At 34.8% G+C, this 23,172-nt stretch overlaps 1 protein-coding gene across 4 annotated transcripts in view; it reads left to right on the forward strand.

The window, feature by feature from the left end:
* The window catches only part of LOC145256650 (bile acid-CoA:amino acid N-acyltransferase-like), a 153,213-nt gene extending 130,834 nt beyond the window's left edge, over positions 1-22,379 (forward strand). For all 4 annotated transcript variants that reach the window (XM_080115594.1, XM_080115624.1, XM_080115614.1 and 1 more), the window contains one exon: positions 16,779-22,379. In XM_080115594.1, coding sequence (XP_079971720.1) covers positions 16,779-18,089 — 1,311 coding nt within the window. In that variant the 3' untranslated portion in view covers positions 18,090-22,379. The remainder of the gene's footprint in view (positions 1-16,778) is intronic.
* The last annotated feature ends 793 nt before the right edge of the window (positions 22,380-23,172 follow it).

Here is a 23,172-nt window from a genome sequence, read left to right on the forward strand (position 1 = left end):
ATAGGTCTGATATACTTTATCTTTTCTGTCCTTGGTAAATGAAGGAGAAGTCCTTTAAGATTGAGGATTAAAAAATTGTTGCCTCAAGCCAGAGTGCATCTTTTTGAGGGATAGCAGAGTTTTCACTAATTGACCTTGTGTCTAACTTTGTCATCATAGGAAGGCAACTAAATATATTTTACATGTGGAAAACTTTCTTCCTGTTTTTAATGTTTGCTAAAAAATAAACGCAATAAAATTTGCTGAGTTGTTAACATATGCTGCATCTTAGAAACGGTGGTTCATGCTAACAATTAAATGTAATAATAAACGTTGAAAAAATAGTAAAAATAGATAAAACCATGAATATTGGCTCTTTGGGGAGGCAAATAGGAACAACATAGTCATCAGTTAAAGTGCAGAATAGTTAACAGTTGAGAAATTGTAAACCATAACAAAAATCAACAAATACTTGATACCAAACGCTGTAAAATTGAAGTTTTTTTTATATGTGCTGAAACTGTGTTTAAGTTCTTTTTATTTCATTTCTTTTAGCTGTCTTTACAACAAATAACTAGTTGCTTGTTGCTTAATCGTTTGGGGACTTCATTCTTGAAAAATTGTAACAAACAATCTATGACTACCACTAACTCTAAGCAACTCAAACTATGGGTTAGTAGTAGAATAAGTCATTTGTTTACAACTTTTCAGGAATTAAGCCTCCCTACCTGTTAAGCAATAAGCGGGCATTTGTTTATTTTTTTATTTAGTGTGCAAAAACTACTTTGAACAAAAACTTAGTTTTAGCATGTTAAAAGTATAGAGATAAGTACATAACTAAATTCTGCATTTTTATTATATTTTGCTGTTGTTGCTTTTTTTTATACAATTTTTGAGTATTAACATTTCTACAGTTTTACCAAGTTAATTAAGGGGAATGCTTAGCTCGTATTGTAAACTATAGAGGTTGGAATGTACTTTTCTTCTTTTTTTTTTTACATGGTAGTCACCACTTATCAAGGCCCAGAAGCCACTCGGGGATAAGAGTTATTGCGTATACAGTAATCAATGGGATAATATCGCGTTAATTGTTAGTAATAGAGTGTCTTACTTAAGGGGGCGGTTTATCAGGAACTTGTTTATGTTGGACTTGAAGACATCCAAGTTGTAGTCAGGTGGGAAACGGGCAAACGGGCAAACGGAACAGAGTTCCACAGGCGTGCATTTCTAAGAAAGAAGCTTTGTTCATGGAATCTATGTTTTGATTTAGGCACAGATAACGAGTGGGGAAAATTATTGACAGTGAATTTTTCCTTTTTGGTAAATTTTTACTTTCACACTCATTATATTTTAGCCCAAAATAAAACTGAGATTCTAATTTTTTAAGGACAATTACATGTAAACAGTCTGAAAAGATATCTGGAAAAAATGGAATATATATATATATATATATATATATATGCTAGCGATGTACACCTATAGGTCAGTCATTGGTGGGTGACCAAGCCACGTGTTACATTTAATGTCTTGGAAACGGTCTGCATATGAAGATCTGTCGATTAGACATCTTTCTGTCTAGGTAAAGAGAAAAAGCATACCTGAGATGTTGAGTATAGCCGGCTCCTTCTTCTTCCAGAATGACGTTTTGTTTTTTGAAGGTTTGATATGGTTAGAATCTTCTTTGTCTTCAGGCCCGTTTCATTATGTAATGTAGACATTTAAGGCGGACACAAAAAAACGACGCACAACACAACAGTAATATGAGAATAATCTTATCTATTTATTTTACAAACAAAATATTATAATATATTACAAAATAAATTACAGATCATAATTACAAATTATAGATCATAATTAATTTTCACAATTAGTTCTTTAAAACTAACTAGCCCTAACTAGTGTTGAGAGAGGGAGGGGGGTTGCTTCCCCTCCTCTCATTTACGGAGAAACAAAAATATACGTCTTACCTCATGGCTGACAGAATAGAAAAGAGATTGAAGGATTAGGAATTGGATTGTGGTTCCCTTTCCCTCTGTATTACTCCACACGAGACCCAATAACTTCCCAGCAGTGCTGAGAGGTGGGGGAGGCCACGATGACCTGTGGCATTATCAAACCATAGTGCCACAGCTGTACCAGACACGCATTACTGTGGCTCAGTTTGATTAAATGGAAACAAACAAAAAAAATGCATTCTTCTTATATGTTTATGTTTCCAATACTTGTGACTACACAATATTTTGTAGTGTTCCATTCTCTGTGTAGATATAAAGAGTGTCTGTTTGCCGACTGTAGAACATGCAACATATACTTGTTCATGTGTAAAGCAATCAGTCACAAAAAAGTCACACAAATGTAAAATTGTCCCCCGAACTTTGTTGATGGTTATTTTAACTCTTTTTCAAAGTGTTTTTTAACATGTTTTATTGACTACTTGTTCTTTATATATATATATATATATATATATATATATATATATATATATATATATATATATATATATATATATATATATATATATGAAAAGCATTGCATAGTCGATCTTTCATCAACAAGGAAGCAAAACTTGTATAAAAAATACAAAACTTTTATTTTCTGGTTGTCATGTGTGACCTGTTTTTTTTTATGGCTGCACCTCTTGACTAGTGCACACTTCAAGTAGTTGACCTTACCCCTGTTTTCTTGATCTGCCGTACAAAGCTAAAACTCTGTAATAACGTCTTTGTACAGATACTCCCTTAGACATTTGTCTACAAGAAAAAAAAAGGAGCTGTGGCGATGGAAAAGTTGTGACGCGTGTAGGCCTGACAGGTTGGAAGCATGTAATAACTGATCTGCAATCATCATATGTATTTATGTGTGTATGTGTGTATATGTATGCATGTACAGGGTGACCCCCAAAAAACGTGCCCAACTCTAATTAGGCCCCGTTTCTTAGTGTTTTGTCCGAATGAAATGAAACTTTGGTCATAACTAGTTTATTATATTCAAAACATCACATCAAAACACTAGGGTCTTTGACATTTTTTTCTCCGTTCTACAGCATATGTTCTAGATGGCCTCCATTTAGCTTTTGTTTTTTGGGGTCACCCCTGTACATGTGTATATATGTATGTATATGTGTATCTGTATATATTTGTGTGTGTGTGTATGTATATATATATATATATATATATATATATATATATATATATATAATGTGTGGGTATGTACGTGTGTATATATGTGTGTGTATGTACGTGTGTGTATATGTATGTATATATGTGCATGCATGCATATATGTATATATATATCATCGTTTAATGCATTTGTCACGAGCTGTCTACAAGTGTGAACCTCAAACACTACATATATATGTCCGACAGAAACGATACGTGTAATGGGCAGACCTCGGTCGCCATCTTCTATTAAAAAGTTCATATAGGAAAACCGTTTTAAAAATGCCAGGTCTCTTTGATGTTTATGATGATGGTGATGATGAACACATAAATTAAAGCATAGATAAAAACAATACAGTATATGTATTATTTATATTATGTATTAATTTATTTATGTATTCATCATCACCGTCATCATAAGCATCAAAGAGACTTGGCATTTTTAAAACGGTTTTCCTATATGAACACTGCCCATTACACGTATCGTTTCTGTTGGACATATATTGTTTTTATTTATGTATTTATTTAAATTGATTTTAACATGAATAGATAAAAGCAAATTAATTAAATTCATTTAATTGCACCTATCATCACTGTCGTCATGATCGCTGGGGAGTTCTGATGTTTTGGACGCTACTTCAGTTTGGGATTTTCACAGACACTGCAACTCATGATCGCCTGTTGTGTATGTTGAGTTTGTTTTTATTTATTCACTAGCATTTCAGCCCGGCGTTACCCGGGTGTTTGGAGGTGTATGCTGAGCAAAAAAAAAAAAGAGTAAATTTTTTTTTAATTTGACCCCTATTATGACCCCTTAAAATTTATAGTTTCGGGCTCAAATCACTTTATTAAGTTAGATCCAGGTTCAAGGAACCTATATCTAAAATTTCAACTGTCTAGACCCAAAATTGTCGGAGGAGTTTGGTAGAGTTCTTAAAGGTCAAATCGTTGAAATTTGAGCCCTTAACAGCCAAATTTCTGGCTGACACCCGTCACATCGATTTTCCCAAATCTCAGTACTCGGTATTTCAAATTTCGAGTCTATAGACTAAAAATTGACAGAGTTATTGCGTAGGGAAATGTACACAGACAGACAGACAGACACACAGACAGACAGACAGACACGTTCACTTTTATAGATATATAGATTGTTGGTGTGTGTCCAGCGCTGTATAACTGGACCCCCACTGCCTTGTGGGCCAAGGTTCTTTAACCAAAGATTAAGGATAGGTAACCCTGACAGAAACCTCCAGAGAAGCTTAGACCCTGTCAGCTGCAGTATGCATGACTCACTGGCATGTGGAATATGCTCTGGTGCCCAGCAAACTAAGTCCCAAACATGGACCGAACAGCATTGGGATGGAGAGGGCTTTGTAAGCTGTGGTGAAGGCAACCCCTCTAGGAGAAGCAAATCTCTGATTTAAAAAAAACAAAGTGGAAGATCAGTACCTGCATTAAGCTGGTCTGCAATTTGACTTGTTGCTGGCTATCTTGCTCCTTCTTGTTGCTGGATTTCGACATTTTGAACCGAGAGAGATTTAGCTGCCGTACAAAGCTAAAACTCTGTAATAACATCTTTGTACAGATATTCCCTTAGATATTTGTCTACAAAAAAAAAAAAAGAGCTGTGGTGATGGAAAAGTTGTGATGCGTGTAGGCCTGACAGGCTGGAAGCATGTAATAACTGATCTGCAGTCATCATATGTATTTATGTATGTGTGTATATGTATGCATGTATATGTTTATCTCTCTATATATGTGTGTGTGTGTATGTATATATATATATGTATGTGTGGGTATGTATGTGTGCATATATGTGTGGGTATGTATGTGTGTATATATGTATATATGTGCATGTATGCATATATGTATATATATGTGTGCAAGTATAGGTATTTATATGTATGTGTGTATGTGTATCAGGTCATGTCATATGCTACTGGTACCATGTAACCCAGTATTACCTGCCTCATGGTCGGGTCACCAGCAACTAAACTGGTTCCCCCACCAAACTTATTTGGTGAGGAGGGTGGCGAGTCTCTCTGAAGGATTAAAAACAAGACGTTCCAAAGGGCGAATGAACCCATTTTCGGGGTCAATGGCCAACTAGCACCGTGTGTTTTTGTGTGTATGTATGTGTGTGTTGGGGTGGTGAGGGCTCCTGTAAGCCGTGGTGAAGGCAATCTTTCTAGGAGAAACAAATCTCTGATTTAAAAAAACCATAAAGCGGGAGACCAGTACCCGCATTAAGCTGGTCTGCAGTTTAACTTGTTGCTGGCTATCTTTCTCTTACTTGTTGCTGGATCTCAACATTTTGAACCGAGAGAGAGAGACTTAGCTGTCGTACAAAGCTAAGACTCTGTAACATCATCTGTGTATAGATACTCTCTCAGAGATTTGTCTATAAAAATGGTTCTGTGGCGATGGAAGTCATTTTTCAGCTCATGGACTTTAAGTGTCTGAGGGAGTGGCACTCGTCTGACAAGACGTTGCAATGATCATGTATGTGTATGTGTACATGTGTGTATTTATGTGTGTGTATATATATGTATATATACATATGTGTGCATATGTATATGTATGGATTTGTATGTGTATAGATGTATATATATATATATATGTGTGTGTATATATATATATATAGTCTTGGAAGTTTTTAACCTTTAAAACTATACAAAAAAAATATTTTTTATCATTCGTTAGAAAACCATCTAGTCAGTAAGTCATTTAATCACCTGCAATCACTGCATCAACTCGCTCTCGAATTTACTATAATACCAATAATTTATTTTTCAAGGGATCATCAGTTGTTTACCATGAAACACTGTTTCGGGGATTTATATATATTATATATATGTATGTGTATATGTGTGTATGTATATGTATGTGTATCAATGACCGTCTTCAATGTCATGTCTGCTTGAGGGTGTGCAAGTCGCTGGTAGGACTGAAGTCATCTTCGGACGCATGAACTTTCAGTGACTGAAGGAGTGGCACTTGTATGACAAGACGTTGCAATCAGAGAGAGAGAGAGAGAGAGAGAGAGAGAGAGAAAGCGACAGAGAGAAAGATAGATTTTAAAATGAAGGTATTATTTTCTTACATAAATATAACGTAACACAAGCACCCACTTCTGGGTCAGTTAGTGATAAATAGGAACGTGTAACCATTTTTTCCCCTTTAATATAAAGTGAATTTGTGAGTAATTCGTGTAATTTAAATAGGATTCTACCAACATTTCTAGGCAATTTCTAACAATTGTGCTCCCAAAACAAAAATGGCAGAAATGGATACAGTTGATGCAAATATGGAATGAAAGTCACCAAGCATGTAACGAAATACAAAATCATACAGAAACACCTTATTTAAAAAAAACCTATCTCAGTTTCAACACTTCTTGTGTTAATATGTTTAATATATTATATCCAAAGACTTTATTTTTAGACATGTAAAATATAAAAATTTTCTTTTCTTTTTTTTATTGTTTCATGTGTGAAGTGCAAAAAACATGTGGAGATGTTTTGTTTCAAGAAATTGTTTTTGTTTTGACACTTCTTGTGTTATCATGAAACAATATGAAATGATAGTAAATTTATTTTACATTTTTACAAAGAATTTTTACTTTTGTTTTAGTCTTAACAATTACAAATAATAAACTTTTATTTTTTTTACATTTCTTTAAATGATAGAGCACATTTCAGCTGTAAATATAAAATATTTTCATTTATCTACATTTAATGGCTAAAAAGAAACAGGTTTTACAGTAAAAAAGAAAAACAAAGGTAAAACACTCACGCAAAACCTGTAGCTGGAATCTGTATTCAGTGTGTGTCTTTTTTTATTTAGGAAGAAAAAAATTAGTTTACTGTCATCTTATGTTCCCCAGAAATAAGATTCTCTCTGGAAACATCTGTTGGTTTACATCTTTAGAAAGATGTGCAGCATAAAAGTGGTAGGTGGAGGAAAAAGGCTTGCATATTGAAGCCGCCATCTGATGCTCTGCAAAAATAGCCTTGAACAGACCCATCAGTAATTCTTGGTAAGAGTGTCTCTAGCAAACGGCAATAAGTTAACCTTTTCTCAAAAAGAGAAGAAAATGCCTTAGAAGACATGTAGCTGTCATGAATAAAACCTTATTTTCTTTTGCAGAAAAATGTCCCTGCTAGGCGATTTGGCTGTATGTATGCATATGTGTGTGTGTGTGTGTGTGTATCAGTTTACATGATGCATTGATTTCACCTACCCTCTGAAGAACTACTTTAGCAATGAGAATCCTAAAAGCAACAAGGAAAGACATCCTCTTTTTCCTACCTCTCTTCACTGGATGCTCCAGCAACTGCTGACAGACTCCTCATTTTTTCACTTGGACAATGGGCAACTATCTTCCACCTATAGCAAACGGACAAATGCTTTTGTTACTATTATAAAAAAAAGTTGTTTTTCATTTTGTGCGATGATTTTCATTAATAAGGTTAGATCAGTGCAACACTTTTTCTACATTTAAAATTTCATCTTGAAAATGAAAAACTGTTTTTGGAAATCTTTATTCATAACGACCTTTGCTCTTTTGATTCCATCTGTCAACGAGCTTATAACTGCTTTGCTTGTAAAATCTTTTAGGTTTTGATGTGAAATATGAATCTAATTCATGTTCAATCTCCTCTCATAATGTTAACCTAAGGAAATTTAAATGATTTTGTAATTCTCAAAATAAGTGATAATCCAAGGGAGCTAGATCAGGATAAAATGTAAGATGGGATAAGATTTCCCAACCAAACTCTCATTATAATAATGATGGAAGATAACTTCCTTTCTGTTGATAAAAAAAGGTTGTTTTGAGTCAATATGGGTGGAGAATATTGCAGAAAAATATAACTGATGTTTTAATAATCTGAAAGAAAAAGTTATAAATTAATTAATGTTTAAGTAATAACAATATGCATAAAGTAAATTACAATGATTTATCTATATAAGAGCCAAGTACGTCCAAAGATGGAGTACTGCTGCCACATCTGGGCGGGGGCTGCAAAAAACAGCCTATCCTGCCTTGACGGAGTACAAAATAGACCCCGTGGCTTGGTGGGGGGTGCCTTTTTCTCTACCCTGCAACCTCTTTCCCACAGAAGAGACATAGCGAGCCTGTCATTGTTCTATTGTTATTTCCATGGCAGGTGCTCGTCTGAGCTCCATTCTCTGGTCCCCCCTCGCCAATCTTTCTCAAAAAATACCCAACTAGCTGAAACCACCATCAATAATTTTCCCCACTCCTTATCTGTGCCTAAATCAAAACGTAGATACCATGAACAAAGCTTCTTTCTTAGAACTGCACGCCTGTGGAACTCTGTTCCACTTGCCTGTTTCCCTCCCGACTTCAACCTGGATGTCTTCAAGTCCAACACAAACAAATTCCTGATGAACCGCCCCCTCCTAAGTAATGACACCTTACCAATTCTCCAATACTATTGCTACACTATCCCTTTGATTACTGTACACACAATAACCCTTATCCCTGAGTGGCCATTGGGCCTTGATAAGTAGTGAACTCCATGTAAAAAAAAAAAAAAAATCCCCCTTCTACAAATCGGCAAAAACGTTTGCACCGAACTGATCTATAGAAGTTAGTTTTAGCATCCATTATTAAAACTAGCTCTTATAGAAGCATTTCCTAAGACTGAGCTGGATTATACTTCACTCTAACAGAAGAGGGCTTGAAACTGCCACAACAGTATCTGGTGTCAGATTGAGTGCCAAGAAAAGATAAACAAATATGACTTTATTTATGTATAAATATTTACAAAAAATAAGGGCATTTTTTGACTTGCTTGATTAGATCAATTTCGTTTTGGTTGCCAATGTTAAGACAATTTTTCATTTTTACCTGATATTTTTGGGTCTAGAAAAAAATTATATTTGTCCAATTATTTTATTTTTAAAAATTTATTTACAGTAAATGTGATTGGAAGAGGGAGGGGAACAGAAGTGGACAATGCTTTTTATGTTTTTACGTTACTAAAAGAAAGTGTTGATTTTTTTCCATTTTCTTTTGTGTAGAAAATGTTCGGTCTCTAGATATATGCACTTTGGCCATGCCTTTGCACACCACTCTCACCCCCATTTATGTTCAAGCACACTATTTTACCCATGCAACAGAAACTTGCAAATGAAAACAGCTAATTACTGCATCTATCTTACTCAACATAGCCTCTACGGACCATGTCTTCTTTCGAAAAACGTAAGTCTTTACCCTAATCGGCATTTCCATGGGACAACAAATACAGAAATGTTATGACCTCCTTCAATTTCGACTTTTTCAAAGTCAAAATTGAAATTGATATTAGTTCTTAGTGAAAAATATGTTCAAAACAAGACATTTCTGAATAAATCTGTTGGTGGCTTTCGATCTCATTTTGCTATTTTGCAAGTTTACATCCCCAAACATTTCATACAAAAAGGAAAGTCTTCCTTGCAAAAACTGATACAATCTTCTATGGAAGGTGAAATATTAACATTTAGTTAAAAAAGAAAGTTTTTTTTTAACTAATATCTTTCTCGTTATGGTTTTATGCCTTTTGAGGTATAGGAAATAACATAGCATCGTAAAAATGGGTAATACAACATTTCCAAATACGTAAAACAAAAATTATCCAATCCAAAAAATTTCAAAGTACCAAAATAAATATGAAGTGTGGTACAAGGTCAAAGGGGGGAATTGAGAGAGACTGGTCATCTAAATTAGCTAGTCACAGTTATTGATTGTTTTATTGATCAAAACATTACAATCATAGTAAAGATTTATTCACCACTCACCAAAATAAAATCACTTAACTCACTTAAAACCCATATAATACAATATGCAACTGTGAATTGAGGTGAATAAAAATTCTATATACAAAAAAAAGATGAGAAATAACTGCAATAAAAAAAGTGGTGTAAGTATAAGAATCACTCAATTTCTTGTGTGATACTATGAATGTACTCATTATATCTAGTAAGTTGATTTTTAATATAGCATAGATTCAACAATTCTATTCTCCCCCCCCCCCCCATCTTCCCTGTATTCCTTAAAACGTCAACAAAACAATCGTAGAACAAGAGTAGCATTCTCAGGGGTTAATTTTTAAATCTTTTGAATGCTGAACTGAATCTAAAGTGAAGAATATCATTAATAGTTTTGCATTGAAGACGGAAGCTTTTAGCAGATAAGTTGTTTAATTTAATTGTGATATGTATTGTTTTAGTATAGACAAATGTTGATATTATTTATATTTATTTTATTTGTTAATTTATATATTTTTTTATTTTATTGTTTTATAGCATAAATAGGTTTGACAATTTAATTATTTTCAGTTAGTTGGAGGGGAATCTATCACCATACCTTCCCTTAAACACGTCAGTTGGACTTATATTAAGTACATTACTTAATAACATAATTTTTTTTTAATGGAGAGTAAACAATGCATTGTGAATGCATTATCGGCTACTTCCATTACTCTTGCTTCTCCTAATAAGTCCCTCAGTCCCCATTTTTAATGAGCGATTTTTATGACAAAGGGAGAAAAAAAAGTTGTATTCTAGGTTGGCAGTATTTTGTGTGGACAGTTGCCAGAGATCTTGGAAATTTTCTGTTTCTATGTCTATCCTTGTAGCCATGTCACTAATAAGGGTGCTGGAGGTGAACGTTTTAACTGGGCTTATGTTAATCGCCTGATAGTCAGGGATTAACCACTAAGGAAGCTGTCCTATCAGCAGGTGCAAAGTACTGGGACTGCTGTATTGCCATTTTTATGGATTCTGGACCATGCAGTAGCTTCTGTTGGGGCTTTTCAATACCATATTAGTGGGTAATTGTTACGGCTTTACCTTATCATGTGTTAAAAAGAATATATATATAAACTCAGATCTTCAACTTCCAACATAGACCTCCACTACCATGTTTCCTTCTCCAACATCAAGGGTCTACGTTCCAACCTTCCAGAGGTTGAAACCCAATTACAGGAGACTAAACTAAAATTATTCCTAAGCAAAACTGGCATTGGACCGACTATTTCCCTAGAAAAGTTTGTAATTAAAGGATACTCTAACAACATCCAAATCTGATCCCTAAGATCGCCATGGACATGGTATATGTGCCTACATTAAAGATGGCTTTCCATGTGGTAGGGACATCTCCAGAGAAGCCTATATGTGCTTTCCAGGAATCACTTATTCACACTACTGTGTTTATATTTTCCCTCTATTGTCCCCATAACAGTGGAGTTACTATCTTTAAGAGCATATCTGAGAAAATTGACCACATCCTGCCTGCTCATCCTTTGGCTAACATTCACGTCTGTGGAGACTTCAATGTTCACAATGTGGAATGGTTAGCCCACTCAAACAAGACAGATAATGAGAGGAGGTTCTGTCACGATTTCTCTATTGCTTATGACCTCACTCAGATTGTTCGCGAACCCAGCTGTGTGCCCGACACTGACGGTCAGTATGCAAGTCTTCTAAACCTTTTCCTCACAACTTAACCTGAGCTATGTTCATCTTTCATTCTGTCTCCACTGGGATCTTCCAACCACTGTGTTGTATCAGTTAAAATAAAAATGAAATGTAATAAGTCCTCAGATGTACCTTTCCATCATACAGTATATCGATACTCTATGGCTGACTGGGATAGCTTCCTTACATTTATATCAGATCTACCTCTACATTCCATGTTTAAAAAGGATATGTCCTCTATTAGCATTACAAGTTGATTTTTTTCATTTTAGATAATTGTTATTTTATCAACTTGCTTGAAAAAAGCTCTGTAAAAGATGCTTAAAACCGTTAGAATTATGCAAATACCATCAGTAGTTCAAAAGTTATGAGAATTTTAAGTGCCAAAATTTAGGCTTTTCCATGGACATTTTTATTTTGAGAAAGTGGGCTAAATTACGGACCTCAAGATTTCAAGAAATTCGATAATTTCGCTATCATTTATCTATTTTTCAAGCTATTCTCATGGAACTGTGCACTCTTATGTAAAATTGTGTGCTCTTTCTGATTATGCAGTCAAATCTGATGTATCTCTTTACCATAAGCCATGAATTATAAATTAAGATGTACAAATTTCAATTTTTTTAAAACTGGCAGAAGGTATCATACAATGGGTGTCTATTCATGAACAAAACTAAGTATTATAGTGGTATTACAATATAGCTTTATTGAGAGCAGGCATTTTCCTGCCTCCTCCACCAAAGGAGAGCTTAATCTGGGATGTAGCCATTGAATGCCTAAGAAGCATTCACGGCCGGTATTTACTACTCCCCTCAAAGAAAAAAAAATTGAGTAGATAGAAATTAATCTCAGGAATAAATCAAAGAAAATTTTTCATATAGATTTTGGATTTCTGTAAAAGATGGAAATTCCCATAGTCGATCAGAACTTATGCATTTTGGGACCGGTCCCATTTTCAATTTTGTAAATCCTCTCTATCTGGCCCAAAATATACCCCTATTTTTTGAGATGCAACCATAAATCGTACTTTACATGAATCCTTGATGTAGCTTTCACAGTACCAGGATACCAGGAATCCTGATAAGCAACAACTATATATTCACCAGTTGATGGTAAGTTTTGTCATTTCTATTCTGTTGTTTTACTGAAATTTCAACTATATAAAACAAAGAAATAAAACAGTAATTTTTTTAACCTTGTTTCTGCCTTAAAATTTAAAATGATTACTTTCATAGGTTTTAGGGTATGCTGAAAATGAATATCGCATTTAAATTTTCTGCAAATAAGTAGTTTTCCAGATATTAAGCAATGTCATTTCTTATGTTATCGCTGGTGGCCATCTTAGTACACGTGAGTGCGCAAACATAATCCCTAAGAAACTATGCGCAAACGCACATACCAAGATGGCCACCAGCAATAACATAAGAAATGACATTGCTTAATATCCGGAAAGCTACTTATTTGCAGAAAATTAAAATGCAATATTCGTTTTCAGCATACCTGAAAACCTTAAAAGGTAGTCATTTTAAAGAAAAATGTTAAGGTGGAAACAAGGTAAAAATTTACAAAATGCATTAAATCCAACTTCCAACGTAGACCCCTACTACCATGTCTCTTCTCCAACATCAGAGATCTACGTTCTAACCTTCCAGAGGTTGAAACCCAATTACAGGAGACTAAACCAGACCTTTTATTTTTAAGTGAAACTGGCATTGGACAGGCTATTTCCCTAGAAGAGTTTGCAATTAAAGGATACTCTAACTTAACTTCTAAATCTGAGCCCCAAGATCGCCATGGGCATGGAATATGTGCCTATATTAGGGATAGCTTTCCATGTGGTAGGGACATCTCCAGAGAAGATCCTAACTTACCCTATATGTGCTTCCGGGTTGCTTTAGCTCACACTACGGCATTTATATTTACTCTCTATCGCCCCCATAACAGCGGAGTTACTATCTTTCAAAGCATATCTGAGAAAATTGACCAAGTCTTATCTGCTTATCCTTCAGCTAACATTCACGTATGTGGAGACTTCAATGTTCACAACGTCGAATGGTTGACCCACTCTAACAAGACCGATGATGAGGGGAGGTTCTGTCATGATTTCTCCATTGCCTATGACCTCACTCAGATTGTTCAGGAACCCACCCGTGTGCCCGACAATGACGGCCAGTATGCGAGCCTACTAGACCTTTTTCTCACAACTTGCCCTGAACTATGTTCAGTTTCTGTTCTGTCGCCTCTTGGCTCTTCCGACCACTCTGTTGTATCAATTAAGATAAAAATGAAATGTAATAAGTCCCCAGACGTACCTCTCCATCGTACAGTATATCGATACAATAAGACTGACTGGGATACAATAAGACTGACTGGTACATTTATATCTGATCTACCTATGCATTCCATGTTTAAAAAGGATGTGTCCTCTATAGTATTAGACCTGACGGAATGGTTAATTGTAGGTATTGACCGTTTCATACCCTCGAAAAAGTTTCAGCAAAAACCTGCCAGCCACGGTTCTCTCCAGAATGTGCTGCTGCCATTGCGCACAGAAATCACTTTTTCCACTGTTTCCAACGTAATAGATGTATGGAAACTAAAGCCGCTTTCAGGACTGCCAGCAACCATTGTAAGAAAGTAATAAAGAATGCAAGAGAGTTGTATGCTCAATCTGTTAAGTCCAAAGTAGCTGAGCAGCGACTTGGTTCCCACCAGTTTTGGCAAATAGCAAACAGAATCCTGAACAGAAGCGTGTGCTCCATCCCAACTATTATCAATGGACCTGAGGTAATCTCGTCAGCATCAGACAAAGTCAAACTCTTTGTCAAGAACTTTGCAGCTAATTCTACCCTTTGCGATCAAGGCCGCCTACCCCCAATATTTCCTCCTGTATCAGAAAACACGCTATGTGATATACGTATATCTGTACGTGATGTTGCCAAGCTAATCAAAAACCTTGATTCCAGTAAAACAACTGGTCCTGACGGTATTCCAATTATAGTACTCAAAAAACTTCAACCTGAACTAGCGCCCATACTTACAAAACTGTTTAAACGTTGTCTTAAGGAGAATAGTTTCCCATCTCCCTGGAAAATCTCATCAGTATGCCCTGTATTTAAGAATTCAGGTGATCGCTCATCCCCCTCTTAGTACAGGCCAATAAGTCTCCTGTGCGTCATGAGTAAGTTTCTGGAATCTGTGTTAAATAGAGAAGTAATCAATCATCTCAACAAAAATAACCTTCTTAGTGACACTCAATATGGTTTCCGTTCTGCTAGATCTGCAGCAGATGTGCTTACAGTACTATCTCATAGGATTATCAAATCTCTCGACGGAGGCAACCTTTCTAGGGCAATTGCTCTTGACATATCTAAGGCCTTTGATAGGGTATGGCATAAAGGTTTACTTCACAAGATCTCTAGCTATGGTATTGCTGGAAATGTCTTCTCAATTATTAAATCATTTCTTTCTGATAGGTTCATAAGAGTAGTGGTTGATGGGCAGAAATCAGAAGCTCATAGTATTAATGCTGGAGTCCCTCAAGGGTCCATCCTGGGTCCAACTCTCTTCCTGATCTACATCAATGATCTTCCAAATCACATATTTAGATCATGCATAGAAATTTATGCTGATGACACTTCCATCTATGGCAGCACACCAGAGTCCGTAAACGACCATGTTCTCTTTGATTCTCTCTCCTCTGATCTTGAGCATGTGGTACCACAGGGGAAAAAGTGGCTGGTTACATTTAATGCATCTAAAACCAAGCTTCAATCTTTACATCATCAACGCTCTGATCCCCATCTGGCATCAACTGAAATGCATGGCCCTCCTCTTGGGAAGACTCCATGTTTTGACAAGCTTCTGAGCTTGACTTTACTCCTGATCTAAAATTAAACCTGTACATCAAATCCGTTTCCAAGGTTGCTGGTAAAATGGTATGATCCTTCTATCAATCTAGTAGATAGATATATATAGAAAATTACGTCAGCAGGTAGACAAGAGCCAGCTATATCCAAGAATGGAGTATTGTTGCCACATCTAGGCAGGAGCTGCTAGAAAGGACTTGTCCTGCCTTGACAGAGTTCAAAATAGACTTTGTAGCCTAGTAGGGAATGCCCTTTCCTCTTCCTTGCAATCTCTTTCTCACAGAAGAGACATTGCAAGCCTGTCTGCTTTATCGTTATTTTCATGGCAAATGCTTGTCTGAGCTCCAATCTATAGTCCCTCCTTGCCAAACTTTCATGAGAAACACTCGTCTAACTGAAAACACTATCAATAATTTCCCCCATTCTTTATCTGTGCCTAAACCTAAATGTAGATTCCATGAACAAAGTTTCTTTCTTAGAACTGCATACCTGTGGAACTGTCTTCCGTTTTCTTGCTTTCCAGCTGACTACAATATGGTCATCTTCAAGTCCAATGTAAACAAGTTCTTGATGAGCCGTTCCCCTTAAGTAATTCAACTTACCAAATTTACACTACTAACGATTACTATGATATTGTCCTATTGCCTACTGTACCCTCTTTAACTCTTATTCTCGAGTGGCCTCTGGGTCTTGATAAGTGGTGACTTCTTTGTAAAAAAAAAAAAAAAAAAAAAAATGGACCTCATCCCCTCTTCCAAACAATGAAAATTACTAGGAGTGAGATTAGTAAAAAACGTAATCAAGATTTTCTGAACTCTTAAGACAGGAAGTTGCCTCATGGTCGGTGGTCAGTTTCTGAATAATCAGCCACTCCCAGCTGACAGGACTGTTCATAGCATTTTTGATCTTGAGTCAATAAATTTAGGAGTCAGAGTTAATTTGGACAATTTCCAGTTTGGGACAATTAACAGCAGATCAGAAGAGCTTTAACAGACCCAAAATAAGCTGACTTCAAGTGAACAGTAGTGATAACCTCGATAGACAATTTATCTCAATTGGGTCTTAGTTGATACATTGAAATTTAACTAAAATGCAGAATTAGTGTTTAGAGAGTCCTTTTCCTCAACAGATAGAGAGTTTGATTCTACTGTATTTGTTATAAATTATTTATTTATTTATTGTTTATTGAGTTCCCGATTGTTAACTATTCTGGATTTTTACCAATTTTCTAATGATAAGATCATTTTCGTATCATCCTTTATTCAAGTAATCATTTTTATTTCAGGCTTCATTGACTGTTAAAATATCAGATGCTATGGATGTCCATATTGTATGGGAGCCGAAGGAGGCCTTGGTAGACGAGATTATTCACATAAAAATTACACATCTCAACCCATGGCAAAAGGTCACAGTGTGCTGCAAAGTTCAAGACAAAAAGCAAATCTTTGGATCTTATGCTCATTATACAGCATCAAAAGAAGGAGTAGTTGATCTGACAGTCGACAATGCAGCCACTTCCGGCATGTACAGTGGTGTGGAGCCAATGGGTTTATTTTGGAGTATGGTTTCAGCACCAGGCCAAAGGAGTGGTGAGCGCCTCATAAAATCTGATGCGCGTACACCATTTGAGTTTGATATCAGTGTATACAGAGATCATATTACTTGGGATTGCATGTGGAATGACCATGTGCAACCAATTGCTCAAGAGAAACTGGTGCGGTGGTACATGGCACCGAATGTCAGACGAATTGAAATAGAAGAAGGACAGATACGTGGGACACTGTTTCTTCCGAGTGTGCTTTCCAGCAATGAAAAGAGACCAGGCGTGATTGATATGTTTGGCGGAAGGGGTGGTTTAGTGGAAATGCGAGCTGCTCTTTTAGCCAGCCATGGATTTGTTGCACTGGCACTTGCCTATTTCAAATATAAAGACACCCCAAAGGAAGGTTCCTGCTTGAATTATGAATATTTCGAAGAGGCTATAAAATGGTTGAGTGCTCATCCTTCTGTGATTCCTGGTGGTGTTGGGCTCATAGGAGTATCCCTTGGTGCCCAGATTGGACTTTATATGGCAACACATTGTCCTCTTTTGAGAGTTGTTGTAGCTATTAATTATCCTCCTATATTTGGGTATAACGTTCAATTCAAGCATGGTGATCATCTTATTCCATGCAAAAATATTAATGAGTTTAAGGCATTTGTTACTAATACTTTTGGTTATAATATGGTCCAATGGGAATCCACTCTGAGTGAATCTTCATATTTCCAGTTTGAAACTGAGAACACTCCTAAGATTTTGTTTATCATTGGTGAAGAAGACCCATGTGCTCTTGTAAATGAGTATGAAAAATGGATTGGAATGCTTCCACCGGAACGTGCAGTGAATGTGGAAATGGTTGTGTATCCTGGCGCTGGACATCTAATTGAACCTCCACATTCACCTTTGTGCATTGCGTGTTTTACTAAAAGTATAAATATGCCTTTATACTATGGAGGTAACACAAAATCGCATGCCGTGGCTCAAGAACTATCATGGAAAAAAATCCAACAATTTCTTTGGTTAAATCTTCCTTCTTCATTAATCAGTCATCTGTGATGGAATCGGTTGAATTCTTTGATCATGAAATTTGGACCACTTGTAATTGCAGCATTAAAACTCTTGAGGCATGTGTAAGTCTTTAAATGTGAAACAAGTAATTCTTATTATGATACTTCTCAATCTATTTTTGCCTAGATCCTATTCCCCATGTAAGAGTCGGAACAGAGGTACTTGATACCTTTCATGACCTAATAAATGTATGCTCTCCTCTAATTTGATAATCTTAGATGCAAACTCAAGACGGTATTATTCATACAAATTTTTTACATTATAATTTGAAAAAAAAATACTGAAATAAACAAAATACTTTTAGAAACCATGTATAAGATGCAAATATTTTTTATTAAAATTTATTCCAGTTTTATTCTTTCTTTCTTGACTTTTATCTTAAATTTTTCAGATAAGATATCCATCTTCAGAGAACAAGTGTTTTGCAACAAATATAAAGATGTTAACTTTATTTTCATATTATTTGGGTTATGCAGACTCCTGTTCTCATCTTGAGTGTTATTTTCACAACATTTCAGTCAATGTAATCTCCGACCTTCTTCAGGTGTATCTTGTCAAAATCAGGAATCTTTCTGTCAAACTCTGGAATCTGTATGGAATTTCAAACAGAACACTTTATTTAATTCACGGGGATAGCATGCTCTCATTCTATCAGTTATGACTGGGTAGAAATCCCAAATAATTGGGAATCGTATTTGGTGTTGCCCGCACTTCAACTTCCAGCTGATGGAACAAGCATAAAAATATGCTCTCGAGAAGCAATAGTGTCATACAAGAGCATGCTGCACCCATGGATTAAATAAAGGTTCCAGTCAAAATTCTGTACAGATTCTTGTGTTTAACAGAAAGATTCCCAAGTTTGACAAAATTCACCTGAAGAATGTTGGAGTTTACATCAACCGAAACATTGTGAAAATAACAATCTTGATGAGAACGGTAATTCGAATAATCCAAAGAATATGAATTATCAATCCTCATCTGATAAATTCACAAACATAATACCTTTATTTATTTGTTATCGAAGCGTCCATCTGATGAAAAAAATTGAGTGATTTTAATAAAATAGTATTTACATCTTGTGTATGGTTTCCAAATACATTTGGCCTATTTTTTTTCAAAATTAAATTCTTAAGAAATACTTTCAAAAAACTTCTTCCAGTTTTTAACATTATGTTATCAAACAAAACAAAATGTTAGGTTTTAATTTGGTTTGGTTGGTCTTTAGTAAATCGGGCGGGGGAGGGCGGTGTAATGCTGAAACACAATATCTATTATAAACAATTCAGAAAATTCATTATTGGCCCAATGGATATGATTAGAGTTTATGGAATTATCTATGTTGAATTTAATTCCCATGAGATCTGTCATGGTCATTTAAGTACTAATACAGATAAATGTATCAATCTGCAATTTAACCCATTATTAAATAAAATAGCAACTTGTGTTCAATTAATCATGTACAATGAATCGTTTTGACTTTTATTTTTAAATAACCCAAAAAATCTAATCAAACTGTAACCGAGTCATTGAATACAAATTGCTATTTTCTCAGTAACTATTTACTTAATTTAATATTTCATGCCTTTCATGGCAATATAAGTGCATCTTATACATCTGAGTATTGATAAATACAGAGTTGCATTCCCTTTTTTAAAATGGCGTCTGTATAAAAATAATTCTGATCCAATTAAAATATTTTCTGGAAAGAATTAAATTGAATTACATTTTATTGTCCTTAACATGTTGAGACGATCCACCAAAAGAATTGACAAGCCAGAATGAAATATTTATTTTGTAGCAAGAAAGCCATTGATAACAAAAATTGTGAAAGAGACTGATTTACAGATTGCTCTTATCTCAGTAGCTGAAAGAAATTTGAGGGTCTTTCATAACAATATTAGAACATGGCTAAACTTGATAAAACTTGCTTTATGATAGCATAGATCGATTTTTCACTTTTTTTTATATAAAATTACTTTTATCATAGAAAGCTGTGTATTGCTATAATAAATACTGATAATAAAAATTAGAGCTCTTATACTTGCACCATTATTTGAGATAATAGTGTTGAAGATCATTTGCATAATTACTCTAAAATCGTTGTTTATGCAAATTTTGACCTATAAATTTGTTAGAAATTTAACAATTTAAGTATTTAAAATCAGAAAAAAAAATTTGTCATTTTATTTTATTTTGATAAAACGAGTAAAAAATATCACTAGAATTCAAAATTGAAAATACGCCTTCTCCCATCACCACAGACAGCTTCAGTACGCTGCATTTTACCTCAAAGCAATGGTAACATTTTAAAAGATTGAAAGAACAACTGCTTCTGTTCTGTTATAAATGAAAGAAAAATAAAAACAAAAAAATATGTATTTTGTTGGTATCAAATTAGAGGATCATTTAATTTATAAAGACCTTTTCTCACTAAAGAAATGTTGTTAATCATTCTTTATTTTATATAATTCCTCACAATCCACAGGGAAATAAGTACTCTAATAAATTAGATCAGATTTGTAAATAGTTATTTGTATTATATATTAAATATTTTAGAGATTTTAACTATTTTCTTAAACACAATATATATTATGCAATTTAAAAAAATATCTTTTATAAAGGGTAATTTTTACATTTATTTTCTCTTAAGTCTAATTTTCATTTTACTAACTTATATTTTCGGATTACACTGAAATAGTTACAGAATTTTGAATTTTGAAATTAATTCCCTTCAATAGCAGTAAAATATTGAAGAAAAATTTTTTTATGTGGTAATTCTTTATGTTAATTTACAACTTTCATAACATTGCTTTTGTTCTAGTTCCAAAATCGATCAACCCTAGTTTAAAAATAATCAAGAATCGAGAAATAGTGTTTTTATTGTTTTACTCAAAGGTAAATTTTATCAGTTATGGATTAAATGGTGCTGTTGATAAATTGTTGTCTATATTTGTGTAGATAGTAGACGTGTCTGTTCCTTTTGTACATGTGCACTCTCGACTTCTGTGTTAAGTTCGCTGTTGTTATTTTATTTTATTTGTGAAACCATTGGTTGTTCTTTGTTTAAGCATATGAGAAGAATGTTTGGTTAGAGAAATTATTTTGTATGTATAAATACATAGTTACGTCACTTTTTAAGATGGCGGCTATTTCAGAATAATTCTGACCTAGATGAGGTATTTTTTTAAAGGAATTAAATCAAATTATATTTTATTCTTTTTAACAACTGTGACCCAACCCCTGTGAAAACGGATTTAACAGTAATAATCGTTATAATAGAGCTTAGTGAAAGCTTTCATTATGTGAAAAGTATCGGGCAATTCCCAATTGCTTTGTTGGCTTCACCTTACTAGTTAGTGACTCAACTCAAAACACGGGAAAAACACCTTCAGTTGAACGGATGTGAGTTGATAATAACAATTTAATACAAATACTGTTTTGTCAATAAATCAATGATATACTAGGAAATAGTATTGGAATATTGTTGGAGTTTGGTTTTAGGTGACGATGACACCTAGGTCACCATTTGCAAAAACTGCTGACATGAGAAACACCTTGATAAAAAATTACCCATGGAGGATGCTTACGTAAGATTGGCAATTGACCAATAGGAACGATGCTTACATAAGATTGGCAATTGACCAATAGTATAAGCATGACAGAGCAATCTCCTATTAACTGGAGTGTATGTCCACCACTAACCGTTACCCATCTATAAAATGATGTGCATGAGCGAATTTCAACAATAAGAAGTTGAGTAAGAGCAGAAGTTGAGAGTGTAGAAGTCACAAGTTGAGAAAAGAGTGCAAGTTTGGAATAAGCTCCATCACTGCAGGCCTATAAAAAGACTACCTAGGCTGGGTACGTCAACTATGATGCTATGCAAGAAAGGTCTATAAGCCTCTACCCCTGTAACTGTAGCTGTCTTTAGGTTTCTCCAAAAGAAAGGAGAAAGAAAGTGTATCTCATAAGAGGACAGAAGAAAGGGTATCTCCTAAAGAGAGAGGAAATAATGAGCTCTCACGCTACCGATGATTCAACAAGACTGTTACCCACTGTTCAAAAACAAAGGATTTTTTTTTCTCACTGACTATTGACATGTGTTTAATCCCGGTATACAACGGGGTATTTCTCTAATGGACTATTGGCTTGACACCCTTCAAATATATATTTAATCATCTTTTGTTGCAACAGCATTGTATATTGTACACATTTTTTTTTTTTAACTTTGTAATTATCTAGTTCCTGACAATATATATTCTTTGTTATAGAAAACAACCAGAGGCTTTGATTGTTGTTTTTTTCTGTTGTTTCTGTTTGGGTGACATACTTTAAATTGCAGGAACCAGCACAAAGCCCGAGGATGTGATCACGCATTTAATCTAAATCACAACATAGGCATGTGTCACTTCCTCTGACTTAAACATCGATTTCTCCATCTCATGGACTTTTCATATGGGAGTGAAGGACCCAGAAGTGATCAACCCACCCCTATTCTCGTGCGGATCAATCATGGCCAACTACAGTAATGTGTGAACTGTTTGGATGACCGTATAGCTGTGGAACTTTGTCTAGGTGTTCCATAATTTCCAGTTATACCTCGATTCGAACTTTTATACTGATGAACACCTGTTCGGGTTTTCATTGGGCCATACAACATGCTACAATGATGTACAAAAAAGCTGAGGAACCAGAATCAAATATTAATTTTGTAGGAAGAAAGATAAAGAAACAATAAGAAATTGTTTTTACTTTATATATTAGATGAGTTAATTTATAGGGTGGATACTCCCACACAAATGCACTCATAGAATATCAGTGGATTTCAATTTAAAAAACAAAACAAAAAAAAACAAGTTGATTTTATTTTATTTGTTTTATTTAATTTATACAGTAACATGATGCAATTATGGGTATCATTATTGAAACTGTATTAAACTATGGTAACACCAAATGTTCATTACTTTAATGTTTTAGGTGAACTAAGCATTGAAAATAAGGTTCTCAATGCAGCCAAATGTGAAAATAAGTGTTTTGTGCTGCTGTAGTTTAATATGGAGTCAGGCAATAT

Source organism: Euprymna scolopes, chromosome 1, assembly GCF_053919585.1.
Source record: "Euprymna scolopes isolate OS-2025 chromosome 1, ASM5391958v1, whole genome shotgun sequence".
NCBI classification, from domain to species: domain Eukaryota; kingdom Metazoa; phylum Mollusca; class Cephalopoda; order Sepiida; family Sepiolidae; genus Euprymna; species Euprymna scolopes.